General features: G+C 46.5%; 7 protein-coding genes across 7 annotated transcripts; 3 read left to right on the top strand and 4 right to left on the bottom strand.

The window, feature by feature from the left end:
• Positions 1 to 46: 46 nt before the first annotated feature.
• On the bottom strand, positions 47 to 1,514 carry F5147DRAFT_657121 (uncharacterized protein; the record flags this gene model as incomplete). Its single annotated transcript, XM_041434208.1, is given in 7 exon segments — positions 47 to 352; positions 372 to 671; positions 771 to 784; positions 832 to 969; positions 1,019 to 1,126; positions 1,375 to 1,483; positions 1,506 to 1,514. The coding sequence occupies 7 exon segments, from the start codon at positions 1,512 to 1,514 to the stop codon at positions 47 to 49; spliced, it is 984 nt and encodes a 327-aa protein (XP_041287608.1).
• A 413-nt stretch (positions 1,515 to 1,927) lies between these two features.
• Positions 1,928 to 3,526, top strand: F5147DRAFT_778953 (uncharacterized protein; the record flags this gene model as incomplete). Its single annotated transcript, XM_041442211.1, has 7 exons — positions 1,928 to 2,083; positions 2,132 to 2,797; positions 2,844 to 2,876; positions 2,922 to 3,044; positions 3,091 to 3,123; positions 3,181 to 3,310; positions 3,363 to 3,526. 7 exons carry the CDS (start codon positions 1,928 to 1,930, stop codon positions 3,524 to 3,526), a joined length of 1,305 nt encoding a protein of 434 aa, XP_041287607.1.
• Positions 3,527 to 4,366: 840 nt separating this feature from the next.
• On the top strand, positions 4,367 to 5,398 carry F5147DRAFT_778952 (uncharacterized protein; the record flags this gene model as incomplete). The annotated part of the gene is made up of 2 exons (XM_041442210.1): positions 4,367 to 4,843; positions 4,865 to 5,398. 2 exons carry the CDS (start codon positions 4,367 to 4,369, stop codon positions 5,396 to 5,398), a joined length of 1,011 nt encoding a protein of 336 aa, XP_041287606.1.
• Positions 5,399 to 7,666: 2,268 nt separating this feature from the next.
• F5147DRAFT_657119 (uncharacterized protein) lies at positions 7,667 to 8,673 on the top strand (the record flags this gene model as incomplete). Its single annotated transcript, XM_041434207.1, has 6 exons — positions 7,667 to 7,734; positions 7,785 to 7,851; positions 7,982 to 8,062; positions 8,182 to 8,260; positions 8,351 to 8,437; positions 8,663 to 8,673. 6 exons carry the CDS (start codon positions 7,667 to 7,669, stop codon positions 8,671 to 8,673), a joined length of 393 nt encoding a protein of 130 aa, XP_041287605.1.
• Positions 8,674 to 12,103: 3,430 nt separating this feature from the next.
• On the bottom strand, positions 12,104 to 16,884 carry F5147DRAFT_819882 (uncharacterized protein; the record flags this gene model as incomplete). The annotated part of the gene is made up of 21 exons (XM_041443653.1): positions 12,104 to 12,283; positions 12,330 to 12,451; positions 12,510 to 12,553; positions 12,603 to 12,667; positions 12,899 to 12,913; positions 12,967 to 12,996; positions 13,225 to 13,504; positions 13,580 to 13,595; positions 13,694 to 13,736; positions 13,786 to 13,798; positions 13,860 to 13,885; positions 13,938 to 14,009; positions 14,132 to 14,169; positions 14,469 to 15,282; positions 15,420 to 15,569; positions 15,675 to 15,945; positions 16,147 to 16,193; positions 16,225 to 16,315; positions 16,393 to 16,414; positions 16,449 to 16,560; positions 16,819 to 16,884. The coding sequence occupies 21 exons, from the start codon at positions 16,882 to 16,884 to the stop codon at positions 12,104 to 12,106; spliced, it is 2,517 nt and encodes an 838-aa protein (XP_041287604.1).
• Positions 16,885 to 18,005: 1,121 nt separating this feature from the next.
• F5147DRAFT_657117 (uncharacterized protein) lies at positions 18,006 to 21,878 on the bottom strand (the record flags this gene model as incomplete). The annotated part of the gene is made up of 16 exons (XM_041434206.1): positions 18,006 to 18,145; positions 18,193 to 18,256; positions 18,516 to 18,724; positions 18,776 to 19,040; positions 19,265 to 19,329; positions 19,475 to 19,552; positions 19,628 to 19,646; positions 19,818 to 19,973; positions 20,031 to 20,207; positions 20,257 to 20,451; positions 20,666 to 21,154; positions 21,204 to 21,287; positions 21,337 to 21,450; positions 21,570 to 21,653; positions 21,709 to 21,779; positions 21,836 to 21,878. The coding sequence occupies 16 exons, from the start codon at positions 21,876 to 21,878 to the stop codon at positions 18,006 to 18,008; spliced, it is 2,253 nt and encodes a 750-aa protein (XP_041287603.1).
• Positions 21,879 to 22,019: 141 nt separating this feature from the next.
• F5147DRAFT_778948 (uncharacterized protein) lies at positions 22,020 to 23,715 on the bottom strand (the record flags this gene model as incomplete). Its single annotated transcript, XM_041442209.1, has 4 exons — positions 22,020 to 22,317; positions 22,377 to 22,966; positions 23,019 to 23,276; positions 23,329 to 23,715. The coding sequence occupies 4 exons, from the start codon at positions 23,713 to 23,715 to the stop codon at positions 22,020 to 22,022; spliced, it is 1,533 nt and encodes a 510-aa protein (XP_041287602.1).
• Positions 23,716 to 26,906: the final 3,191 nt, after the last annotated feature.

Below are 26,906 nucleotides of genomic sequence, written 5' to 3'. Positions count from 1 at the left end.
ATGTACTATACAAGGGTAAAGAGTATGAAGCATATATATATTTACATCATGTTGACAGTCGGTATATTGATATAAGTTGAAATGCTAGCAATAACTCATGGGCAGACTGAAGAACTTCCTGGCTGACAGATGCTTCTTCTGGTGACATTATACTGTGGGCCTGGTCCATCTCCAACCAGTGTATCGCCAAACGCAAATCGCCTACTGCGCGCTGAATCACAAATCCAATGGGTTCTGGTTCACCATCGGCAAGACCATGTACCGGATCCAGTGCAGCTGTCCCAAAACCCATGTCCAGAGGCTTCTGATCAAGTTGAATATCCACTGGATTCACAATCAACAAGTTAAGGCACTACAATGAGAAGATGTACTTGACTGATCCAGATGTACCAGATGGAGTGCACTGAATCCATATCCAAAGGGTGCTCATCCAGTTGGATTGCATTGAATCCTGGATCCAAGGGGCCATTGTCCGGTTGAAGTGTGTTGAATCCCATATCCAAAGGATGCCGGATCCAAGGGCCTAGCGTCCGGTTGGAGTGTGTTGAATCCCATATCCAAAGGGTGCCCATCTGGTTGGAGTGTGTTGAATCCCATGTCCAAAGGGTGCCCATCCGGTTGGAGTGTGTTGAATCCCATATCCAAAGGGCGATCATCTGGTTCAATGTCCACTGGATTGACATGTGAGAATGCAATGAAATATATGAATGACACATACAGTGACAAGATGCCAGATCTGTCTGAAAGCCCATGTTCAAAGGAATCTGGACCAGTTGCATATCCACTAAAGTCACATTGAACAGTGTGACACAACACAATGACAAGACCTACATGACCCAGCCGGAACATCATGCACCGGATCTCTGCAAAAGCCCATGTCCAAAGGCCTCTGGACCACATGCTCATCTTCTGCCAGAAGTGAACTGAAACCCATGTCGAGAGGGTTGTTTTCGATGGACATATCAATCCCTGCATTGAAAATATATATAATTGTCCTCCACATATTTGGTTCACATACCTGAGGTACTGGCTGGACAAATGACTGCCATGTTTGAAGAGCTGTTCATGGTGTCATGTGCATGGCGGGGATCTAACTCGCCAGCTGGTTGAAATCCCATGTCCAACGCTGATATGGATGGTGGAGTTGATAACTGGTTAATATGTGATTGAAGAGAAAATCCCATATCCAATCTGTCAGTCTCCGGTTGACCTGACATCTGGGCAAACCTGATGTCTCCTGACTGGACGCATTCCATGTGCTGTAGCATCTTCAATCGTCTCCCATCCTTTCACCGGTCATGAGCTGACAAGACATCTGAGTCTTCAGAAAATTTCAATTGTTAGTCCTGTGTAGCAGCACAACACGACACTCACATTCCCCCATGCTAGTGCAATTCATCCAAGGGTTACTGTAGATCTGCCCTTTACCTTGCGGCTCCAAAATGTCAAACACTACCACTGAATGTTCAGTGCCTTTCAGGTTCTGAAAGTGGTAGGTTGTGTACCTTCGACATCGTGAGACAATTGCAAGTTATCCAGAGTCATGTGTAAGGATGATATATTCTTCTGGCTTGATTGTAGTTTAGTTGGTCTCATCTCTGGGGGATGATATCTTTTTCCGGCTTCAGTTAAATTCTACAGAATATAAGGTCTAAATCTATTGTATGCGATGACTGGAATAATGCATTTGTGCTTCCATAGCCTGTGACCGGATGCTTACTTCAGAATCTGATAATGATAACGTACGGCAAGTTTTCACACAGCCATCAAATTCATTCGGCATATCAATCCGGTGTATTGACCACATATCTGGCAATCTCCGAGATGGCCCAGAGATCCAGTATTAGTAAAATATTCCAGAATTTGCCATTCCCTCCCGGTTCTCTTTTCCAAGCCAACCAGCTGCCGCCATTGTCTTATTGAAAACATGTCTTACAACTCCAATACCTCTGCTGCTGCTGCCACAGCGAACCATGCACTCATTAATCTTCTGGACATGTTGAATGAATTGGTTGAACAGGTGCTCTGCTCACAGTCAGAAGAGGATAAAATGAGATTGAGCTGCACCATTGCTTTTCAATTGGTATGTTTCATATTCTGTTATATGTTGAGATATTTGATTCTGTTATAGCACAATGCAGTCCATTCCCATCTCACACTTGCCACCTACATCCCCCTTCGCCTGCTGTCGATGGCAGCTGAGGTCCATCGCGCTCAAAGGGGCACTGCACAACTGGTGCAAGTGCCGGATTGGAGTCAGGTCGGGAACAACGAGGACATTTGCCAGGGTCATCCCTTATACTCAAAGACACTCGGTCCGTCGTCTACTGTCACCATTCCTGCTGGCTCATCCTCTGCACCTGCACCGGCAGGCTCATCCTCTGCTCCTGCACCAGCAGGCCCATCCTCTGCGCCTGAACCAGCAGGCCCAGGTACACCAGCACTGGCAGGTCCAACATCTTCACTGGCACCAGCACAAACCTCAGTGCCACCAATCACCACTTTGCCAGGTCCCAGTATTGTCATCAAGATCCCTGGTGGTGCAATTTCCGGCCCATCAAAACATCGCAAACGACAATTTAGCATCAGCCCCCCACGTCCGGTCAAGAGGGCAAGGAAAATAGTCAAGTCCAAGCGAATCTTGAGTGACACCAACACTGACAGTGATGGAGTTCGCATTGAAAAAGGACATGATCAGGTAAAGGGCAAAGGAAAGGCAAGAGTGAGGTCACCATCATCGGATGACAATACCCAGGAAATAATGATGAAAGATGCCACTCCTGATCTGGAAGTCAAGGTAAGTCTCTTTTCGCATCTTTCACATGCTTAACAATACTACGCAGCCACGGCAACCGACACAACATCCGCTCAAAAAGGTATGTTCATTTTTGTATTTTCAGACAATCCTAAAATTTTCACAGCAAAGACCGGTTGTCGACATCCGGACTCGGCCGATGCCACCTTCGAATACCAGAAACAAGGGTGCTGACCACGCAGAATACGAGCCGGAGGAAGATGTGGAGTCTATTGGCGACAAACGAAAGGTTGGTACTGCTTCTACCTATTGGTGCATGCCTGATCCGGTTGCAGCCATGTCTTGACCGGGTCAAAGACGCGAAACTGGTAGGTCTATCTCATTGCAACACTAGTCAGTGCCACCAACATAATATTGCACAATAGTCTATGTCAGATGCCCGGCATTTAGGAACAGACAAGGACAAGAAGGGGAAGCGTCCACAGCCAGTGAGACATCCTGCCATTGCCATCTGGACAGATCATACTCATACTCATCCTTCACAGCAACCCATTGGTTCATCTCATCGACCGTGCACGAGATGCATCGCAATGGATGTTGTTACAAGTAACATCGGTCACGTGGCCCCCCTATCATTTTCCCTTCATCCTCGCCCTCACCATCTACTGGCTCGTCCTCCTCTACCGACTTTCTGTTGACCGGATCCTCGGGACCGTTCCCGTCCCTCGCATCATCCGCCTCTATGCACGTGCACGCACGTTCCTCTCTTGATTCGACCACCAATGTGGTCCCGCACCTCTGACTCGGCCTGACTCGTGCCACCAGCGTGGCTTTCCTCTTTCTGTTTCCCCTGACTGCGGATTCCCGCACGTTGTATTCTTACCGTTGGTCCGTTCCAACGTTTCTCGGTCTCATTCCACATTCGACCATCCATCACTAATCCAGCTGTGTTGCCAACGCACCTATACCATTCCCGTATCCCCTTTACCCTTACCTACTGTGCGGTAGCCTTGCCCTTAACCCTCTCCACTTAGTATAAGTAGTCGGTCACCTTGTACTAGATTCTCTAACTTGAATCTACTCAATCTTCCCTGGAACATACTTCCCTCTGAAGCCCCCTCAGCTTCAGTCTCTAGTATCTTTTCTTAGTCGCTCATCGCGGCTAAGTCTACCTCGATCGACCTCATCGTCCGGACAAGACAGTCCTGACCTTGAGTGACTTCTCACGACATCCGTCTACGAAGTCACGTGACACGCGCGTACTGTGATCGCTGCCGACTCGTCGTCGCCAGGCTCACTTGCTATACCGGACCCTTCCGGTTACGTCACGAATGTTAGCGGACGACGCCCCTCTTAGGGCTCCGCCTAACAGATCTATTTGAGTGCGTAACAGATGTAGAATGTCAGAGCTGGCTCACCAAAAAGGGCCTGGTAGCCCAGACTTGTGCGCGTTGCAACCGGTGGAAGATGAAATGCATCTGGCCAACGCAACTGGACACGCCTGCAATCACCGTGCCCATACCACCGGTTGCACCCATCACCACTCGCTCGAAGGCTACCATAGTAGTAAAGCAGGCTAAGCAGTCTAGGCAATGCAAAGGCAAGTCTGTCATGTCTGGTTGTGTCCCTACTAAGTCATTCTTTGTCATAGATACTCGGAAGCCTAGTCCTATCCCGGAGGAACCGGATGCTGATGTCAAGATGCTCGATGATGCTCCTACCGTGCCAAGCGCCGCCCCAGTGCCATCTGATGACGATCACCCTGAGAACCATTGGATTGAACCCACGGATGATAGTATCCTACCTCCCGCACCGTTTCAGGAGACACCAGATGAGGTCCGGTACACTCCTGTCTATCCGGCTCGCACTCAAAGGCCCCCCTCCCCTGCCACCACTTCCATGCCCATTCAGTCTCATCAGCCTCCCCGTCATCTAACTAATGCAGAGATTGAGACCATGCTGGCCCAAATTCAGATTGATATGCAGGAGCTACGCACACATGATGATACCATTCACAATGATCTGTCTCGTCACATCGACGAGCTGCGTGCTAACTATATAGAACAATTCAGCCTCCAGAAGGGACTGGTAGATTAGTTGACTTTCCAGGTGGGCAGAATGGCGAGGTACTTGAGGGACAACCAAAGGGCTGCTGCATCATTGGTCACAACTCCACCCACATTCAATCCACCACCCATTGTCATCCCCGGTACCCCCATATTCCCTGAGTTTGGTTCCATCAGTGCATTAGGTCGCACTGTTACCAATAATATCTTTACTCCGGATGTGTTCTCGACTGGTGCCTGCCCCGCTGGAGATGGCTCGCCAGTCACAAGGCATGAACAAGCGCCCACATCCAGCTCTACCTCCACAATCAATCCGGCCCCCACCATCAGGGAATCCAGTTTACCCATTCAGCAGGTTGTGGCACTGCCAGTGCCAACTCACACGGTCCCAACGGAATCCATGCCTTCCACCAGCACCATTTGCATGTTGGTCACTGGGTCACCAAATGTACTCAAGGATGGTCAGTCTGTCTCGGCTCCCTTGCCACAGCGCTTATTTGCGCCTCAATCACGCCTACAAGGTCGGTTGGTCAGTGCTAGGCATGCGAAGAATTTGTCCGGGGATGGGCCCAAGTAATACTAGCATACATGATTCATTTTTTTCTTACTTCTTTGTATCAATGTATTAGATCAACCGGTGAATGCATTTACAATGCACCGGACAATTGGCATGTCAGATGACCGGATAAAATTGGATGTACCGGATGATACACTTGTCAGATCGATCCACCCGGTGATAGACTTTCATCCGGCCAACCTGTATATCCGGCCCATCCACTATACCCTCAGCCCACCCGTTTGCCCTGGGGTACCCATTCATCCGGCCAACCCGTATATCCGGCCCATTTCTCTCCGGTAACTGGCCTTGGCCCACCTGTTTGCCCTGGGTACCCATTCATCCGGCCAACCTGTGTATCCAGCCCATTCCTCTCCGGTAACTGGCCTCGGCCCATCCATGTCATGTGGGTACACGCATTTCGGCCCACCCGTATCCACTGTACACCATTCATTATATATAATGTCCTATATAGTAGTAAATCCCTATACCAATGTCTATACTTTTTACCCTTGGCCCATCCGTCTACCTCGAGAATACATTCTGTCGGCCCACCTGTTTCCCTCGAGGACCCATTCCCTTGGCCTACCTGTCTCCATGGCAAACTGGATTCATTATTCATAATGTCCACATATAATAGTACATTGCTATACCACTGTCTATACTATACACACTCGGCCCATCTGTCTGCCTTGGATACATACATTCGCCCGGCCTACCCGTCTCCATTGTAAACCGGATTCACCATGATGCCCTATATACTAGTACATTCCTATACTACTGTCTGTATTATATACTCCTGGCCCATCCATTTGCCTCGGGTACACACATGACCTCGGCCCACTCATGTATCATGGTACAATTATTGGCATGGGCCCACATGGGATAGCCCGTCCCTATTGGTACATTGTCACGTTTGGCTGCCCATCTGAGACGGGTGAATTCACTGAAGGGGCTCAGCCCTTCTCCAGCTAACGCTAGTTCTACGGCACGTCGCCAGCTCGGAAAATTATCTGAGCCAGTCAGCTCGGGAATGTGATCGAATTTTCCCATCGTTCACGACGGGGGAGTTCATTAAATGAATGTAAGTGTTGCACTGTTGCTTTGTGTGTTGTCTGAGCTGATTAGAGCTCAGGGCTCATAACCTATACGCATTAGTGATACTAATGCGAAGCAACAACTCAGTTATGTTGGGGAACAAAACTAGATTCACAAGTACCTAATGCAAACATCAGGAAATCAACCCGGACTTGATATGACCAGGTAGAGCTGACAAATAAAACCCATTATGATACATCTAGATTTAGAATTACACATTATTATCTTGGCATAACATGTGTATGAAAAAATATATGACTATGCCAGGGGCAGGTCATTTTGATGTACATCATACAAGCATGCAACACATTTATGATGAAAGATATGACTATGCTGGGGGCAGGTCATTTTGATGTGCATCTTGCAAGCATGCAACAAGTTTATGATGAAAGATATGACTATGCTGGGGGCAGGTCATTTTGATGTGCATCTTGCAAGCATGCAACAAGTTTATGACAGAATATATGACTAGGTCTGGGGCAGGTCATTTTGATGTGTATCTTGCAAGTATGCAACACATTTATGATGAAAGATATGAATTGTATCTAGATTTCATAAAAGCTGCAATAACTACTATGAGTGTGACAGTCTGCTTTCATTTACCCATCCAACAATCTGACATGGTTAACATCTACAAAGCTTGATAACTATGAACTACAGATTGAAACTGACAATGGACATCAGGACAAACCTCCCGCTCTAGTTAGAACTAATTTTCACTAATTTTCGAAAATTAGTCTAACTTTCACTAATTAGATAAATTAGATGAGGACCTTTGTCTGTCTTCCCGCATTTTCCACGCGGCATCTTCGCATGTTTTCTTAATTTCTCAGAGTTCTTAAATCCCTGACGAGTCTGATTACTTAGCATTCGAGACAGCATTGCAGACCCGCAGAAATTTTTTGTTCGAAAATCGGACAAAGACATCAAGAAGCTGGAGAGCAGCGTGAAGGATCGACACGTACAGCATGCCCTTCGTCAGCAACGTCAACCTAAGCTTGGTCAGAATGGTCAATGACAACTTATGCCATTCCAGGTTTGCTCTTCAGTGTTCTCAGTCCAGCTGACATGCTAACGATCTTCCAGATAGATGGCTTTAATTGACTGTGACAATTGGTGGAACTTGCGTCATTGCTGATTAGATGGACATGGTATGCCTCGCCCATCAGTACATACTATTCCTCCTTGCTCATGTCCAAATTGCGGTTCTTGAAGATACTTTCATCCAAACTTCACGCTAGAGGTTATCGTTTAGTCAGGTGAGTGGAACACTGTCCGGTAGCTTATCCTGATGACCTATGTTCCACAGTTTTTTTATGGGGCCTGATATTATTGAAGACTTCATGAGAGGCGAAGGCTACAAGTACTACCGCCTGGTAATTATCCATCCCCGCGTTGAATGCAAATGGCGATCTTGACCCTTTCTGGGATGGAAATACTAAACTGCCTGGGCTGATCGCCAAAAGGGCATAGACGAGAACTCGGACCTTTTATTTACATGCTCAGTACTCGACCGGACAGGTCGGAATCAACTTGCATACTGCAGATACTGTCCTCACATTTGATCCTGATTTCAACCCTCACCAGGTGCATATGACTAGATCTATTCAGATTGGCTGTCCTAACTTAGATCTGTCATTCTAGGACTTGCGCTGAGTACACCATGGCTTATATTAAGCTCTTAACTTTTGTAATGAATATTTCAGGCCATAGCTCATTCTCACCGGTATAGACAGATGAAGACATGCTTGGTGTTCAAGTTCACGGTCAAATATTTAGCTGAAGGTACGAATTATCACACGACTTCTTGTCTGTTGGCACTTACAGAGCATTCTAGAATGGATCATGCTTGTTATTGATCATTTAATTGTTCAGAAGACAGCGCTGGCGAAGTTCTAGTCGCGCCTTCAGGTTGGGGTGATGTGACCATCAAGTTGAGATTTTTTGCGTGCTCTGGAACAGGTACATAATGCATTGCCCCTTCATACTTGTGGAATGCTAATACCACCGTATACACAGAATCTGATTTGGAGCCCCACCTTAATGAGGCTTTTACTCGTACCTTCAATTTTTCAAAATTCCTCACTCCCTTTCTTCATCTCATCATCGTTTTTACAAACTGTAGTCTTCCCTTTAGCGAATCGTCCTTGTTTTAGCTAGTTTTTTAAATGCACATTCATTTGATAGCTTCTAGATAACTTGAGGTCATTTAACATGATCGAATTCATAGGCAGGTATCCTGTCCTCCTGAGCGACTCCACTTGTTTTTGTACCACCCCGAGCTCAAGCTAACGCTTGGCCCAACCCAACCTATCAAATCATAACGATGTTTGAAGCTGGACAAATTGAAAACCTAGAGTTACTATTGTATACCCCTGAGTAAAATTTTAACACAATTTGCGTGTATTTGTTTTTGTTTAACACATGTGACTTTTAGTTTCAAAATCCGAATGTTCAACATTGAAGCCACGTCATCCTTCCCTCTTCTACCGCATCCAACCATTTGCCAACTTTGCTATGGAGGTCAAATCAATGACCCAAGCTGCTGCCCGCCATTTGCAGTGAGTGAGACTATTGAGTCTGTCAATCCTCATTTGAGCAATGGCCATGCTCATCCAAACCATTGCCCACTGTCCACAGTTGGTGAGTGTGTCGATCCTCATTCGAGCAACGGCCATGCTGATCCAAGTCGTCGGCCACCGTTTGCAGGACGTGAGTGTGTCAATCTTCGTTCGAGCAATGGCCATGCTGATCCAAGTCTTTGCCCACCGTTCGCAGTTCGTGAGTGTGTTGATCCTTGTTCGAGCAATGGCCATGCTGATTCAAGTCGTTGGCCACCGTTTGCAGGACGTGAGTGTGTCGATCCTCGTTTGAGCAACAGCCATGCTGATCCAAGCTGTTATCCGCCGTTCATAGTGAGTAAGTCTGTCGATCCTTGCTCAAGCTCGAGCCATGCTGGTCCAAGCTGTTGCCCGCCGTTTGCAGTGAGTGAGTTGGTCAATCATCCTTCAGGGTGATGCTGATTCAAGTCGTTGCTCAGCGTGCAGATCCTTAAGTTGTGTTCGACCATCGAGCAGTGCTGAGTCAGATTGCTGAGGCTGATTCCAGTCATTATATTATTTTATAGTAACATAGCGCTCATTCCTTACATCTTTACACATTACATCTTCACACTAGATCACGAACATCAAGTCAATCCAACATAAACCGTGGACTAGTACACACTGTACATATCGCAAGCTAATCGTCACCTGATGAGACATTTTCACCCCCTCCCTCCCCCTCTCCTTCAAGTTTGGGATCCAACAAAGACGCTAAGATAAAATGAGTGACAAAAACACAAAACAATAAGTCACTCACAGTGTTCAACTGACCCATAGCTCTGAGGTATGTTGTTGATACTGGTATAAGTTGAAGTACGAAATAAATAGCTGACATACTTAAATAGTAATATATTGAAACTCATCCAGATTAGGAACACTTTATTGGTGCCCTGCTAATTAGCACTAATTTTATGATCCTAGAGCTAATTATTGAAAGTTTTGTAGCATCCTAGCTGCACTGGACATGTTTTTTCAGGCTTAATATCACACAATGTTCAAATCAATTAGGTTTTAATTGGAACTGGGTATCAGGACGAGTACAGAGGGAAGGGAAAGGCGTAGAAGATAAGGAGACGATAAGTGACAGAAGTATTACGAAAGAGGAGAGGAGCATGCGCGACGGGAGGTGGAAGCATGGGATTGAGACATCTAGGAATATTGATGAAGTTCATTAGTAGTGCATCCAGTTCGTGACAACCCAGAATCATGAAGATATACGTCTTGTGGCATCTCTCCCTCGTCCGTTCACATTGCAAGATACAATACAATACTTTTTTTCTTCAAATAAGATAAAATTAAGTGTCCTATCTATGTGTGCTCGTTTCCTCGGCCCCTGCCACTCACGCTATGTCAATGTATGAGGTATATGTACAAAGGAAGATCACACTAGCGGGCTCATCGCTAGGGTCGCATGCACGGTTGGCATTGGCATTCTGACGAGCCATGATTGCCTAACGCATCCATGCATCTCCATGACAAGTCTCGAATTTGCGAAGCAACAATTGAATTCAGAGTGAGACATTGGGCATGCAATGCCGGAGGCTGGTAATAATCATCAAACTATCAATGATGTGCGGTTCGAATGGTTACACACCAAAAAAGGTAAGTCACAGCCAGCTGGTTCACGGCCAGTATACAACGTAGTTGCACCGGCTGGCTGACCAAGTACATAGGCCAGTACACCTGCCGAAACCAACGAGTCAATGTTCTCGAACATTTACACAGTCCACCATAAATACAGGAGAGATATCGAGCTTACCGGAAGGATCTGCACCACAATTCTAAACCTCCACCCTTCTAAACCTTCACCCAAGCCTCGAACGACTCGGACTGAGTGTCATTTGGATGTTTTCCGCAAAGAGAAAGAACTCTGTGAGTATCTCTACCTATCTTACTGATAACAGTGCAACACACAGGCTGAGTGCTTTGGTGGATTATTAATTGCAGGACATTGATGGCTGTGAGGGGTTACTCACTGTGCTTTTCTTGTAAGTCTCAGCTCCGAGTCCAACCAAGTCCAACTGAATGAGAACCGAGGACTGTCCGAGTCCTATTCCAACCTTTGTTGTTGGTTTGTTTTTATATTGGGGGACATGAGAAGGAGTAGCAGGTACTAATAAAACTATAAATTAGTTCGAAATTAAATAGTCACAGGCAGCGGCCATCACCTTATCAACGTATGAATGAAACCTCTTATTAATTGCTGGGCTCCGAATTCGATGTGACTAGCGCTAGAAGAATCCTCAGGAAGGAAGGAGGGATAGCATCCAGGCCTACTTACCTTGCCCTGAATGTTACAGTAACATGGCATGAGTCCCCCGCCAGCAGACAGCCCTCTGCCACCACACGGCTATAGACGATACCGGAGTCTCACCAGCTCTATGACGATCATGACGACAGATGATGATAGACGATAAGCGGCAACTGCCGGCTTAGATAAGCGGTCTGGACCGCATATGACGACACATGACGACATAGGTCTAGAAGACCTATTTATGTTATCAAGATAGAAGGCAAGCCTCGTGCTGCCTCATGTACTGATAGAAGGGTACCGCATGGACCCTATCTACGATAGAAGCCCGCCTCATGGACACTATCTCTGACTCATGTAGATAAGCAGATTAGAACCCAGCTTTAGGCTGAGCTTAGATACGAAGAGTAGCCTTATATAAGGTCGAAGATTAAAGTAGACGTTCCTTACTTTAATCTTACTAGGTTTACCCTTGAACTCCTTGTCCCGCTAAAGCTACCTGCTCGACATCGACTCGTACCTTCAGTGACGCCTCTCACTGTCTGTAAACCCGCTATCATCTCAGCGTAACCCCTCGTTAACCACCACGAGCTACATTCGAGTACGCAACCTTTGCTTGTCTGTAAAGGCCGACGACTCTCAGCACTCGGTACCACTGTCGTGGTTGTCGCTGTTTAGATCATCCTAGTCGCACATGACCGTGTGTCATAACACTGAATAATAATTGCTCATAACGAACAGTGTCATTATCCCAACCAGTAAAAAATACAGACTTCAGCCTGTCAACCACCCCGTTTTCTGGCCAAAGGTTATTGATTGTGTCTGGCCATTTTTGTGTGGTTCAGTCACAGAATGCGCGCAGTTAATGATGCCACCGTGTATTCTGTAGTTGATCGCCAATTTGAACATCATAGGCTGGTGAAGACATGCTCCATCGGTGATATTTTGCTGCTGCTGTAAGGTATCAATTCAGGTCTGAGCAAAGTTCCTGTCTGCTGACCTCCACACAGTAGAGAAACACTTTCGAATCATCAAACCTGAAGGAACTCCCTCCAGAGATTGTCTGTGCAGTGTCCCCAGCACAGAATGAACCATTTGGAATCCTGCATAATCGCCTCAAAACTATAACATAAAGTTCTGAAGGGATCTCTGTCAACAAAGAAATGGAGTAGCTACTCACAGAGTGCGTTGATCAGAAGATTATCTTGTGCTTCGTCAATGTATCTAATGCAGGTGGTCAGGGGTAAGATACATTGGTGGGGATAACACGTACAGATAATTGATCTGTTGGCCAGGGGGAACTTCTGGTTCTGCAATACCTTGAGTATCACATACGTGCTGTTTGGGCATATATCGTTACATTATGTGGATGAAAAGGGGGAATAAGTCGTACTGGTCTGCAACATCGTGATGACGTCGCTGCTTCTTGATTTTCTTATAATACACGAAGATGACATACAGAATTCCAGTCTGATTCGCAAAGTTTGGGTTAGAACGATGAGAAAGACGGAGGTAATTCGGGCGATCGAGAACTCCTTCAGGACATGTCAGATGTCAGTGCATGTTCACAGCCTTTAACGATCCCTATAGACATATTCAGAAATTGTCAGTGTCAGGGTAATACAAATAGTACTCACTCGTGAATTCGCCGAAAACCAACCACAGGTCTGATGGGGTAGTGTCAGTATTTCATTGTCATCACAAGAGAAAAGGACACTACTGAGATTCTTAGTGAGATTCTGCAGAAAATGAGGCCAGTATTGATTTGCGAATATGTCATAGGTGACGAAACAGTCATGCGCCTCAGCATCATCAATACTGAAGAAAAGTCCTACAAACTATGAGCTTGGAAACTATCCGGACAACAGATTGGGACATACTCAATCAAAAGTTACAGAAAGAGGAAAGTGCTTATCCTCAAGTTCACTGTATTTCATGGGTATATTCATCTGTGATTCGGGCAGGTCGTCGAGATCAACAAGGCCCTCCTGTATACTTTGTGTCTTCATTTTTGCAAGTTCCTCCAGGATATAGCCTGCTGACGCCAGAGATTCGAGAAGCTTCGTGAAATACTCTTCCTTTCGTCGCGAGCACTCTGGATTTGGTGATGAAGATTTGGCGTGGCTTCGGTATGTCAACGCCACTTGTCTCCCAAGCTTGCTGAATGCTGAGAATCTTAAACAACATTGTCGTGGTTTTTCTAGTCGAGCGTAATAAATGAGCTACTCGTATCAGGGGCAGGACACTTACCCCATGCTGCTGCAACCTAAGACATAACATGACGTGGTACACTCGACAATCTTTTGCTCTTAAGGTCTAAACCAACATCAATTGGTAAATTTGTCTCATCGGGGCAGAACTCACGTGAGTATAAAGATGTGCTGTGCGTCTTGGTTTGCGATGAGACCTTTCACAAAGATGAGAAAAGGTAGCGAGCCAGTTACATGATTGCTCACTATGCAGGAACACCTAAAACAAGAGGTTATCAAGTCGATATTCGCGTGCCTGTAAGCCGTATTTATAGACTTACTTGCGAGAATGTGACATTTCTCTAAACTAGAAAATTGTTAGATGGAAACCAATTCGTATAACGCGAAAATTCATACACCTGCTCGATGTTGCTGCTACTGTTCTTCTGCAGGTACAGAATGCTCGAGGAGTCATGCTCCTCGTCTCGTATCTGTTGTGCAAGAAATGGAACACATGTTTGATGTTCCAATTGGTCTTCACTTTTGCATTGTCAGCAAAGGACCTGCTGCAACTGTTAGTCATCATTGAAATGGACAGGAACGTCAAGCATACCGCAGGTGCACGACGACTCGAAATGCTGTCAAGGAAGGCTGATGAGATGAAGAGGTCAGAGAGCTGCAACATGCAAAGTCCTTCCCCTCGCAATGCCGTTGTTGCACCATACAAGACCATTGTGCAATTTGCATTCGGATGCCATGCGAGGTCGCGCAAGGTGCGTGACAGGCTTGCAGATCAATGCACAAAGGATGGTAACAGCCCGCTCAAGATCACCAAGCACTTTCTCTAAAGCTTATGCCGCAATCTTCCCATTCTGTACAAGCATGACAACCTCTTCGTCATTGAGCATCGCAAGAGCCGCTGACACAGGACAAGGTCCATTCTCAAACACCTCGATGCACTGCTCCAACGACCGAATGGGGGAACTGAATCGGCTGGTCCTCTCTTGGTGCAGGTGCAGCTTGTGTGCAGAGCTTCATGTCAAGCATCTGTGCAGACGCGCCAGCGGTAGCGGGAATTGCAATGGGTGCAATGACCTGCATAGAGCGAATAGCAAGGGGATGGACAATAGGCTTCTCGGAATCTGAAGAACTCGGCGAGGACGGCTTCGAATCACCAACCACAAAGGATGACCGTCTACGTCCACCAGCAGCCCTAACTCTAGGGATCACTATTTCCTCATTATCCTTTTCGCATTTCTCGGCAACAACTGACCTAAAGTGCACATTGTTGGGCTGGAGTCCATGCATAGCACCCTCAGCAATACCCTTGAGAAGGTAATCCTTGAGTGCTACGCTGACAGCGAGGACAAGGACGATCCATTTTGATAGAATGGGATCGTCGACGAGTATCGTCCAACCAGTCATGAAGTTCTCGATCGCATCTGTAGATCTGAATAGTGCGCGGGGACGAACCGGACCTGGTGGCGTGACGCGGATATACAGGGGCGGGGCGATCTTGACAGACAGATCAGTAGACGTGGACACGTTGGCTTTGACCTCGATTTCTACTTGAAGTGTGGTGTTGATAGCAGCAAGGTTGGCGAGGACACTAGCAATGGCAGGAGAGGCTATGTCAACTCTGTGTGACACCGAATAGGCGGTTCTTGCAGAGCCAATCAAGGTCTGAGTCTGGTATCTCGAAATGGTTACGGGAGTGAGCGTGGTTGCAAAGTTGAGAATGTGCAGAGTCAGGAAGGATGCGATCTATGCAATTGGACATCAATGTGACAAGAAAGGAGGTCAGGTGTGGCAGTGACGTATGAGAAGAAGTTTCAGACGTGCGAGGGTATTTTTTTCCTTAAATTCTGGCACTGGGCTGTTCTTCTATCTGAGTATAGAACCCTTGACACCAATAGAGTTTCTGATGGCTGATGGCTAAGACTGGCGTCCTGGACTTGAGGTGGACGGACGAGGGCACTTAGCTTGCATTCACTAAGACTGTTGGAGCTCCAGTATCTTGTCATATCACGAGCAGCTTTGATCCTTTGGACCTAAAACAATCAGGCCATGAGCATTGTTCTGGAGAACAATCAGAGAAAAAACTATGTTGACCCTAACCCAGTTAATCCAAAAAAGGAAATCACATGATCACTAACCTTGACCATAATTGCCAACATCGCGGCATAGAAGGTGCCAAACAAAACACAATCCAATGTCAGTGTCAGTGATGCAAGCACACAGAACTCCTTCAGACCACCAACTTTACTCTTCGCTCCCATGGAGAGAACTACGATCTCGAGCGTGTAATCACGTAAGATGGCATTACCGCTGCTTTGAATGGCTTCCATAACTACTTCACCAGCAGGTTTCATCTGGCCACACCACCTGTCCTCCTTGACAACAGATGAGGATGGTCGAACACTGCAGCTGCAAGACGGAGGGGCTTATCGAAACTAACCGTGCACACAAAGAAAGGTAGAGCTTCAGTGAGGCTGATTGGATCCAAAGGAATCTCGAGGTAATGTGAGATGGGGAGAGCGAGTATGAATGCGAGGATGGATGACAACAAGATTGAAAGGCTGAGCTTCAAGTTGGAACCAAGTGTGCCAGCTGAGAAAATGGTGGTACCTTTTGGTCATAGCTAGCAGCTTGAGTTCTGGAGTGGCAAACAGTTTCTTCCAGATGCAAGAAAAACACGACACTTACCAGGGTTTTGAGCAGCTGGAACTGTGAATGCAGGTGGGCCGTCCAAATTGGCACCATCGGGAGCAGCAATTCAGCGGCGCTTGGAGGTGGTCTGCGCAGGCAGATCGTCAGGCATCAAGAGAGAGGGTGCTTGCTTGCCATCGAGGCAGGCATTCTGAATGAACATACAGAAGTTGCAAGAGTGTGAGCACTGCAAGAGAAGGGGGGGAGGGCGAATGACTCACCTGTTCGCCATTGTATTGGGGGAAGGCAGCCCGTCAAGAAGAAAAACTCGCCTGCAACTTCAAGTGTCTTCAAGAACGCAGCTTCCTGGCTTTGTAAGGCTGGTTGGTGTAGCTAGTGGTGCACATGGGGTATTTCAGGATTCACGGAGATTGCAGAATCAATAAGAGGATACTACACGGCGATCTCATGAGAGAGATGGAATGTGCGCAGTCTAGCCAACTGGGTGAGAGGGCCCTTCATCCAGTCAGTTGTCATCCATGGGGCGTTCAAGTTGGTGTCCGGTGCAGCACGTTGCAAGCATTGAGCATGCTGGTTGTCAGCGCGAAAAATTGAGCATCAGTCTGAGCCAGGCATCAAATCGGGGATTACATCTGGCAGTTCACTTGTACTTGCCTGATCAGGCTTCCCTGGTTTGGTGGACGTGACAACCGACATAACCAGGCTGGCCTGGTTCACGTTGGTATACTATATATGCAGACTCAGTCAAGTCAATAGGTTATGATAATAATACTGTACTACTTACCACGACCTCGAGGCAGGCCTTTCCAGGTGCGACTTCCTGAGGAGTCCATCGTCTTTCGATATAAGCTAGCTTGTAGTTTGGGTCGAGAACTTCAACTGTGTGAGAAACAACAATGCAAAGCAGGAAACACAAAAACTCACCGAGACAGATGAGGTAAAGGTCCAATTCACTCGCCTTCTTGCAATATTTTTCGACATTCTTGAGTCCCTGTTGGATGGGCATCAGTAACTGACGCGTACCCTTCATCACTTGCCATCAATCTCCAACGACCGTCAAGACATTGGAGTGTAGGGATCATACCTAGGCTGATGGGTGTTTCGCAGATGAGAATGATTGTTGTGCAGTAGCAAGCTCCTACAGTAGGACATCAGCAAACAAGCAATGTGTTATTCCATGGCGACATACCTTGAGAACATTATGGACTTTCCAGTCTGCATGTTCGAGTTTGAAGCCTTGATAAGACTTGTTTCAAAACGTTGATACCTCAGGACTCTCCGTCCGGGAGAGTTGTGAAGCGGGTAATAGCCTAAAAATGAATGAAAATATCAAAGGTAGCATTTCATGGTTCACTCACAGGACAAAGAGCAATGAGACACTCGAACTTGTCTCCGCATCCGATGAGAATGTCGCATTAAATAATGGAAGAAAATCTTCTGGAACTGACTTGGAAAAGAATACTGAGCATCGTGAGGTTCGGAACTGTTCAAGAACCCATGAAGAACCAACCTATACAAAGCAGACAAAGAACCATACATACTTCGGTTCGGTCATGTTCGATGGTGTCGCAGTGGACCAGACTGTCCTGGAACTAAACCATTGATTAGGTTCAAACCACAGCACCTATAGTTTGACTGCCTGAAACGTAGACACTGTGCAGATAGAAATCGATAACCAAAGTGATAATGATAGGGATAACACAATATAAATAAAGATCCAGTCAAACGTACAGACGGCATAATATGGCATATCAATACAATAGTTATGCATGTTCCGCACTGCGCTTCAAGGCAAGGTACAACTACAGGCGAGAGTGTCACATGAGCGCAGAGCCATTGGAGGATACAGAGTCGTCAAACCAATTGTCAAACCAATCGTTAGACCAATCATCGTCAGAGGCGTTGCTGGGTAGATGTGATTCATAAGTCATAGCACTTCCAGAGGATGTGCACGTGCCTACAGTCACATTAGTAAGACAACAAAAGTAAAAACTGCAAACCCACCATCATTGGTACATTGAATCCCAGCAGTGTGTGCAATAGCTTCAGAAAAAATGTCCACCTCAGACTGTGCACGTCATCTCATCAGCTGCAGAATATGAAAATCAGACTTGAGTACATCCAGCGGTTTGTCCTCCCTTGTTTTGAAGCTGTCGGGTTTGTCGAGGTGGAAGGGGTTCATGTCTACACAGGATGCGCTGACATAGTCACCATATGTGACGTTACTAACTAACCCAGGCCTTTATCAAATAAGGCAGGGGAAGAAATGTATTGTTGGTCTGCATAGTGTCAGAACACCGAGTCCCTCAAAGTAGAATAATACTGACCTTTGAGACGTGTTCGTAAACTTCTCGAGTTTGCGGGAAATCTGTCTGAAACTGCCATGACGTGGAAAGCCATGCCTCGCATTTCTCTCGAGTAGCTTTTGATGGTCGAGAGCGATCAAAATCGACCGACAAGACGTCATCATGAACAGAGAGGGGCGTTCCTACATGCACGACAGGGTGCTCTCTGAGAATTTTTTTTTGACATGTAGCTAGGGGAAGAAGATTGGTGTCAAAAATCATGTAATGAGAGAATGCCTTACGTGGGTGGTATTGGGTGTTTAGCTCTTCATACACATTCGCAATAGCTTTACTAAATAATGAAACTTCCATCTGAGCTCGATACATCCTCTGCTCCATCAAGCAACACCCTCCTTGCACAAGGAAGGTGATGCTAGTGTACTCTTCCTGCTGGAGCTGTCTCTCCACTGCAGAGACCCTGAGGCTTATATGAAGGATGGCGATGAGATCAAGGGGGTCAACCCATCCAAACAGCACAGATGCTGTAATCAAGAGGGAGTCTGGAAGCTGGAGTTCATGTTATGAGAAAACAATATGCAAAACATGTGAGTGTACTAACAATTTCACGTCCCTGTTTCTGCAGCCAAGATTTCAGGGCATTCTCGGTGTGTTCACCAAGCAAGTGTCTTGTCGCAGGAGTGTTACATGTAGGAAGAAAAGCTGAACTGATATTTAACATATTGAAGTGGGGGGGGCAACAAGAGGCTCGCATGCGATTGTTCAGGGCTTACAAGGGAGTTTAGAGGCCGTGGCTGTGCAACAGCGGTTCTGGCAGCAGTGGCTGTACGTTGGCGGTCTATAAAAAAACACAGCATGAATAAGTAATTAAAAGAATTACCAATTATCTATGTATAACGTGGAAAGTCCATCAGATAACATGCAAGTCCCTGTGTGATGATTTTTTGAGTGTACGATCAGTGGGCTTAGGTATCGTTGCTTACCGGAGGGTTGTAGACGTGCTTGCTCATTCACACGAACCATGCCTGTGGATCGTAGCTGCCACAATTTGACTTGCATTGCTGTAGTTACCATGACGAGCCTCTTAATCCTCACATATCTCAAGAAGATTCACAACACAACGCAGGGCCATGTACATTCAAACCCAACTGATGACTTGACAACATATAGAAAAAGAATTATGTTTCAGCTCGACTTATTTGCGGCAGGCGATCTTGACAATGTCAGTTTTCCTGCATGTTGCATTCCATTAATCAGTAGCAATGAAATGAATCTCATGTCAACTCACCTCAGGTTACAAAACTCTGCGAGCTAAACCCAGAGTACCGGGAGGTCTGGGTCATCTTCCTGTGCGAAGAGAACAGTAGCCGTCCCGAGAAGTCCGTCATAAACCTCGCTAACAGAAGGGAACTGTGACAAGTCAATGGTGACTCCCCCTGTCTTAACCATATCTATCAGATATGACAATAGGGCACTGTAACACTGACACAATGGGGCACATTTAGATGAATAAGAGCCCGTAACGCAGAAGCGACTTACGCAGGTCCCTGCAAATGCTAACGTCGCTGGGGGCAGGTGTGAGGCGTCCCTGAAGACAGGGCGGTTGATATCAGCCATAATCCTTGTCACATTGGCTGATTTAGAAGGCCAGTATACCAGATAGTAAACGAGTGATTTCGCAATGCCCATGCCAAGGAACCACACAAAATCGTTAGTCTATGCGGAAAATAAGATATTAACACTAGAGTCAACGAAGAAAACTGACAGCAATCGGGAAATGGGTCGAGTTGGGAGAGATGAACATGTTCATCAATTGTACACACATGGAACATATTTCACTCTGTAGGGCGAAGGGGCATGGGTTTTGAAGGGTAAAATTAGTCATCAGTCCGCCATCTGCGATTGCAATGCTAGCTGCCCGTTTCATGAGAGAAAGAAGGGCAGACAACCATTTTCCGACCTATTTTAGGTGAGAAACGTAAATGAAATCAATGAAGGAAACATACCATCCCCAATATAGTGTCTTCTGAAATATGGGTATGGCCATCGAGTGATATGACTAGAAAAGAGTCAGAATGTACTGAGAATATTATATGAATGAGCTCCTGACCGCAATCCAGAGCTGTGCGACTTATCCCGACCACAGCGAGGCTTCATTGGAAGAGCTCGCAGACAAATTGTGCCCTTTCCTTGGCGTAATTCGCTTGTGTGAATAAGAACAGATTGATGGGTTTTCCAAGGGCAACATCGGATGTCATCTCGACCCTCAAGTGAACAAGGACTGTTTTCCACTGGGCATACTGCTCTTGAATGACACTTAGAGTGTCTGGACCGTCTGCTTGCTGCGCTTCAGGTTGCGTGACATCGTCAAGATTCGTCGTGCAACCAGTCATGTTCACAGAAGGATCACGGGAATCTACCACTGGGAGTACCTCAGGGACAATCAGGGTTCGTCCAAATGGGAGTATGTCAAACACAGGAGGCTCTGGCTCCGGGACAATGAGAGGTGGCTGGAACGGCTGATAGTCATTGAACTCCGGGGAAATCATGGAGGTTTGAAAGGGCTGAAAGAGCTGTGATAGAGCGACAGCAATGTCAATGGGGCTGCGTCCCTGGGGAAACTCAGCGAGAAAGGCCGTTGTTTTCTGAATGTCCAGGGTGGGCTGTAATTTTATGATGCGACATAACTTTAAGATTTTAAGGCGGACTTACCCAATCATATTTGACGTAAAGAATGTGGTCAGTCGTCATGTAGGCCTGGGGAGCCAAATCCAACTTCCTAGATGGCTCGGCATGCTACAAAACCAATCAATGAGAGAGCAAGGTGCAGTCTAGTGCACGGTACCTGAGTGTATATGGGCATGGACCCAGGTTCGTACACAGAATGGTGCACGATTTCTATCCCGTTGTGCATAATTGGTGTCGCAATATAGCCAATCAAGCAGATCTGTTGCTTGAGCTATAGAGACAGTTAGTGCGTAACACCGGACAAATGAACCACCTACAGCATCGAGGGACGTGGATAAACACTGGTGCACAGTGAGACACTCCCACAAGTCTCAAGAAAAGAAAACTTACATATAGCGGGAACAATGTTGATTTTTGTTCCCCAATAGAAACATAACCAACAAAATCGAACGCTGTGTCTAAGCTGAGGAGGCCCTGGAGGAAGTAAGTTAGTGACGTTGAAATGGCAAGATCAGGAAAAACAACGCACAGAAATAGGCATCATGCTGGGTGAAAGGTCGCTGAATAGATAACATTCACGAAGTTGAGGTTCCATAATATCTGCAGATGTTAAGGTGAAAGGGAGAAAATACATTTATTTGAATATAATTACATACTTCGACCGCAGCTGACCGCATTTGACCTGCCTCTGACCGCCATCACAACGCAGTCAATGCTTTACATGAAAATTGCCCAATTACAGCTCAAATGGTTGACCGCGAAAGCGGTGCCATTAAATTTAAGGTTTTTTTACAGTCGTGGAATAATTGAGCTAGATTTGCAGCGAAAGATCAAGGGCATCTAGTTTTCGTAATCTAATTCTACCTCGCCATCATACATCTCATCAAATTGGTTTAGTAGTGATTTATTGGAACTGAACGGCTGCTCAATGTTTAATCCGCTGTCGGTACCATCGCTTTCATTACTACCATAATCTATTTCCACGTCGTCTGCGGGGTCTTCCATATCATCATTAAATGATGCATGTAAGGCAATGTCTTCTCGTTGAAGTTCAACTTGCGTGGCGCGATGGTGAGAATACACATGTCCAATGCCAAGCCCGAAGTGAAAACATATAAGCATATCACGGTCAACAAACCTAACATGGCAAACTTGAACTCAATACTGCTGATCCTTGTTGCATTACGACCAACTCACCGATTAACATAGTATTTGCGCCAGTCATCTTTATCCCCCGCACATGCCGACACACCCGATCCATCAACACGTCTCTTGCCTCTGGCGAAACGAGGAATGATGTGACAGCCCCGAAGAACATCTGCGGGATCAAGAAAGTCAAATGAGTGTTCATTCGTCAGGGGCGGGAAGTTGACTCGATCTAAGGTTGAAGTCTCCCAGGCAGACACTTCATTCATGGGCTCGTACCAGTGAATCCACAGGAACTCCATTCGGATTGGAGTGTAGTCGATCATACCATGTCCGATGAATATGACATCGACGTGATATATGCCTAGTACCTTGCCGTAGATGTACCTGTGACCCTGGCACCCCATATCATCGTCGGAGTGGAGCACCATAATGTTACAATGTGAAGTCCTTGGGTTGATAATGTCCTGGGCTCTTCGGACATCATAGGTTGTGTAGTTGAATCTAGCGATATTATGTTGATACATGCAATCGTCCTTCAGGATAATTGTATTTATATCATGTTCGTCTTCGACTCCTGGAGGGCCTTTGGAGGTATTTATTCGACGTAAGAGGTGTTCCTTCAGTTTCGGAACAAAGTTCTGAAAGAACGTGTTAAAAGGAAGGCTCTCGATATAGCAGTATATGACCCACTTCTATGGCTGGATCACCGGGGTGGCTAATTAAGTATGATCCTATATGTACAGGGTACTTTTGTGTGAGGCCAATATGATGATGAGCTTGAGGACTTCTTGCTACCTCGGAAATTTCGACATAGGGGCGATGAACAACAGTGTCACCAATACGACGAATGTGATTCTGACGGCGCTCAATCCGAGTCAGCTGTTTAACAAAAGATTTGCGATCAGTACGACGGTATCTTGCCTTGGGAGAACGGTGTTTGAGTTTGCCCTGGAGAAGTCATGTGAGGGAAGTTCATATAGTTGGAGATTATAGGACAGACCGGTTCAGTGCTATAGGAATCAGATGTTCCATACCGGCGAATAGTAGACACATAGTCTCCCAACGCGTGAAATTTGTATGTTTGAAATTTGAATGCCTTGGTGCGTTTCACATTCTTGGCTGACACCTTCGAGTCATCCACCTCCGGTTGCCCTACGACACAAGTAGGTCTTGTGCCTTTATGCCCTTCCTGGTTCGCCTCCTTCTTCGCACGGCGTCGGGCACGAGACCTGACTTCCTGGCCGAGCTCGTGGGTCTCGTAAGCATCACAAACTGTGGCCTTGAATTGGCAAAACTGTTGGCCGAGCGCTGACGTCACGTGGTCCATGATCTCGAGGGTGAGATCAGAATGCATTCTGAGCTTAGCTAGCCCATGCCAATGAGCCATGGTGAATAGTAGCTTAAGAATAGTCTGATTATGCGGCTCCAGAAGAAGGCTATCAAACACAGGGATGGAGCACTGTACATTGTGTTAGCCTATCCCGGTTGAATGACGGTAATAACATGCCTGAAGGAGATCTTCAAAGTTTCTAGCCGCCAAACGTTTCATCTCGGATGAATTGGCTGAAAATCTTCGAATGGTGGCTGAGCCAAATGTCAGAGTCTCTTTGTATCTGACGACAGAAATCAGCTGAATCAGGCAAGTGACATGTATCATACATCATACCTCTGATCCAATCAATGAATGAGGACCGGGTCCTGTGCCGTAATGATCTGCAATAAGTGAATAAACAACATCTTCCATACGCCAATCTCAAACTCGTGTAGTAGATCCACCACAAGGGCATGAAATATATTGAAACCCATATGTCCAAGGCAGTCTGAGAATGCATTCTAAGATATAGTTGGTCATTGATGGCAAATGCAAACCAAGTGGAAGTCTTACTGAGGTAGGCACCCACGACTGAGGCTTCAAAATGTGTTCCACCGCTGCGCTGCCGACTGCAAAGTTGTGCTCATAAATCAGTGAGTGGGCGTCATTTACGAGCATTCTCCTTTTCTCATCACTGCGAGAAAGGGTCTGACGTTGTTGTCTGTCTTGAGGCATGCCCATGTTCTGGATATGATTCTTAGGTATAAGGCAGTGGGGACATGGGCACCCTCCCAAGTTTCGAACAGTAGCTATAAGTACTCTGGTGAAATTATAATCAATACTATTTGAGATACAAATTGAGTATACGTACTTTTCTGGATAGTCTGCAGAATAAGTAAAGATCCTCAGGTAGAATCTGTGCATGATACTGTCACAGCAAGACACCACAATGCCATGCTCGTATGCCTCGAGGAACTCATCGTCCAGTAAAATCTTCCATTGCTCGTGAAAGAAGGCTCTGTGACAATGTGTTGCACACTTGCTGTTCATGCCTTTCCCATCTGTAAAGGCTTTGAACGAATCGGGGAGCTGGTAACAATGTTAAGTATACAGCAGATCAAACAATGTAGCAAGACGAACCATTTCAAAGTAGGCAACATGATTGCTCAAATTGAGCGATGGCTTGCAACAACGATACTTGGACTCGTTGCCAAAGTACATGTAGGTAGGCCACAGTTTGGCAGTGCCAAATGAAGTGAGTTGCATGGCATCAGACCAAAACATGAGGCCAGCCACCACTCGAGGTAAATCGCAGCCAGGCTCCCCCGGCAATTCTTGCAGATCATTGTGGGCTTCGTGAAAAGCGGTAGACGTGTACAAGTCCCCATAGACGGTGACTTTGGTATCCAGGTGAGGAGGATTCCAACGCAGCTGGTACAGCTCGTAATGGAAGAGCTTATCATCCTGGGCATTAGCCAGCTTCTCTCGCAAAACACCCACGAGAGAACGATGGTATAATTCTGCAGCATGATAACGCCGTGGACCTGGTGTTTCAGTGGTGATACCGGTGTCCTCTTCCATCCGGCATCTGCATCCTCCCATTCCTCTCCATCTGCTTCGTCATAGTCGTTGGTGCCAAGCTGGGAGTTGATTTTTTTCCAATGGGTAGAACGTACGTCGGTAATCTTGAAGGTACCATGACCAATGATTTTCATCAGCTTCATATAGTCTCCTTGCGATTTTTGCACCCCTTGATTCCAATACCAATTACCAAGTTCAAATGAAGAACAATTAGGATATGGATGATACTGAGAGTCGCCACTCACAGCAAGAGGTGCATGTTCTTCATCATCGATTTGAGGGTTGCCCGGTATAAATGACAGGTCTGCGATAGCAATGAACTGTTTTGGATCGTGGAATGGTACTTCAAGGGAGAAGTATTGACACACAAGCCCAAAGATATTTGGAGGGGTGCGCAATACCATGCGTACTGGTGAGACAGGTCGATGATCTGCAGCGGCAATAGATACTGCAGGTGCAAGATGACGGTCGCGAGTTTCCAATGGAACAGCAGGCGGAGGCTGCAGAAGCACATCTCTGAATCTTAGTGGCATCCGGCGGTTCTGATGTCTTGGCCGGCGCTGTGCCAGGGACATGTGCTCTACGTCATTTTCCACTCCCTCACATGCAGGAGGGACACCTGCTCCTTCAGAAGCTAGGGACAAGTGAGGCAGAGATGGCACTGTCACTTCGAGATGTGATGCTGTCGAAGGACTGGCTTGCCCAGAGGCCAGTGGGCTGGCAGATGGTACATTGAGTGATCCAGCAACCCCCACGGGCCCAGCCTCATTGTGTGAGCTGTGCGGCTTCTTCCTACAGATTAAGAATTCCTTGACGGACGATATGGCCGACGAAAGACACTTTTTGGTCTGAGAGCATGACCGCTGGTGGTAGTTGAAGTAGTTTTGCGCTGTGAAGGTGCACTTACATCTAGCTATCATTCCTGTAAGTGCACCTTCACAGCACAAAACTACTTCAACTACCACCAGCGGTCATGCTCTCAGACCAAAAAGTGTCTTTCGTCAGCCATATCGTCTGTCAAGGAACTCTTAATCCATAGGAAGAAGCCGCGCAGCTCACACGATGAGGCTGGGCCCATGGGGGTTGCTGGATCGCTCAATGTACCATCTGCCAGTGATAAGGAATGATAGCTAGATGAGAAGGGGTGAAAGGGGGAGAAAGGATGAAGTGGGGTAAAACTCAAATAGACCTCTGGACGCGAGTATAGATTCGGCCCAAGGGGATTGCTACTGAGAACGATTCCTCTAAGTAAAAAATATGGAGGGGAAACTTTGAACTGGTAAGAGTAACTGAAAATGGAAGAGCACGCGACGTTGCGCTTGAAGCGATGCGAGCGCGAGCGAGCCGCCAAAGGTGCGATACAATGTGCGACCAAACGGCCGAAAGTTTGACGGAGCGCGGAGACGCGGAGAAAAGCCGACGGTTTATATGAACGTGCGACTAGCAGGTATGCGAAGGAGATGCGACGCAACAATAGTGAGGGAAGAGAGCTCTGACTATAGATGCGATGAGCGATGTGGGGACAATAGCGCGACCGTTAATACAGCACGCGACGTAGTTGGCCAAAGGTTTCTGACTTAGAGTCTGAGTGATGCATGCAAACGGATGATAATTTCAATAGCGGGAAAAAGAAGATACATCAAAAATCCTAAGTCTAAGGTATATATGATAGCGCACGTAGCGCT

This window comes from Suillus discolor (assembly GCF_016758755.1).
Source record: "Suillus discolor strain FC423 chromosome Unknown F5147scaffold_78, whole genome shotgun sequence".
Lineage (NCBI taxonomy): Eukaryota > Fungi > Basidiomycota > Agaricomycetes > Boletales > Suillaceae > Suillus > Suillus discolor.
The sequence above is the reverse complement of the archived record's forward strand: the minus strand, read 5'-3'. Positions and strand labels throughout refer to the sequence as shown.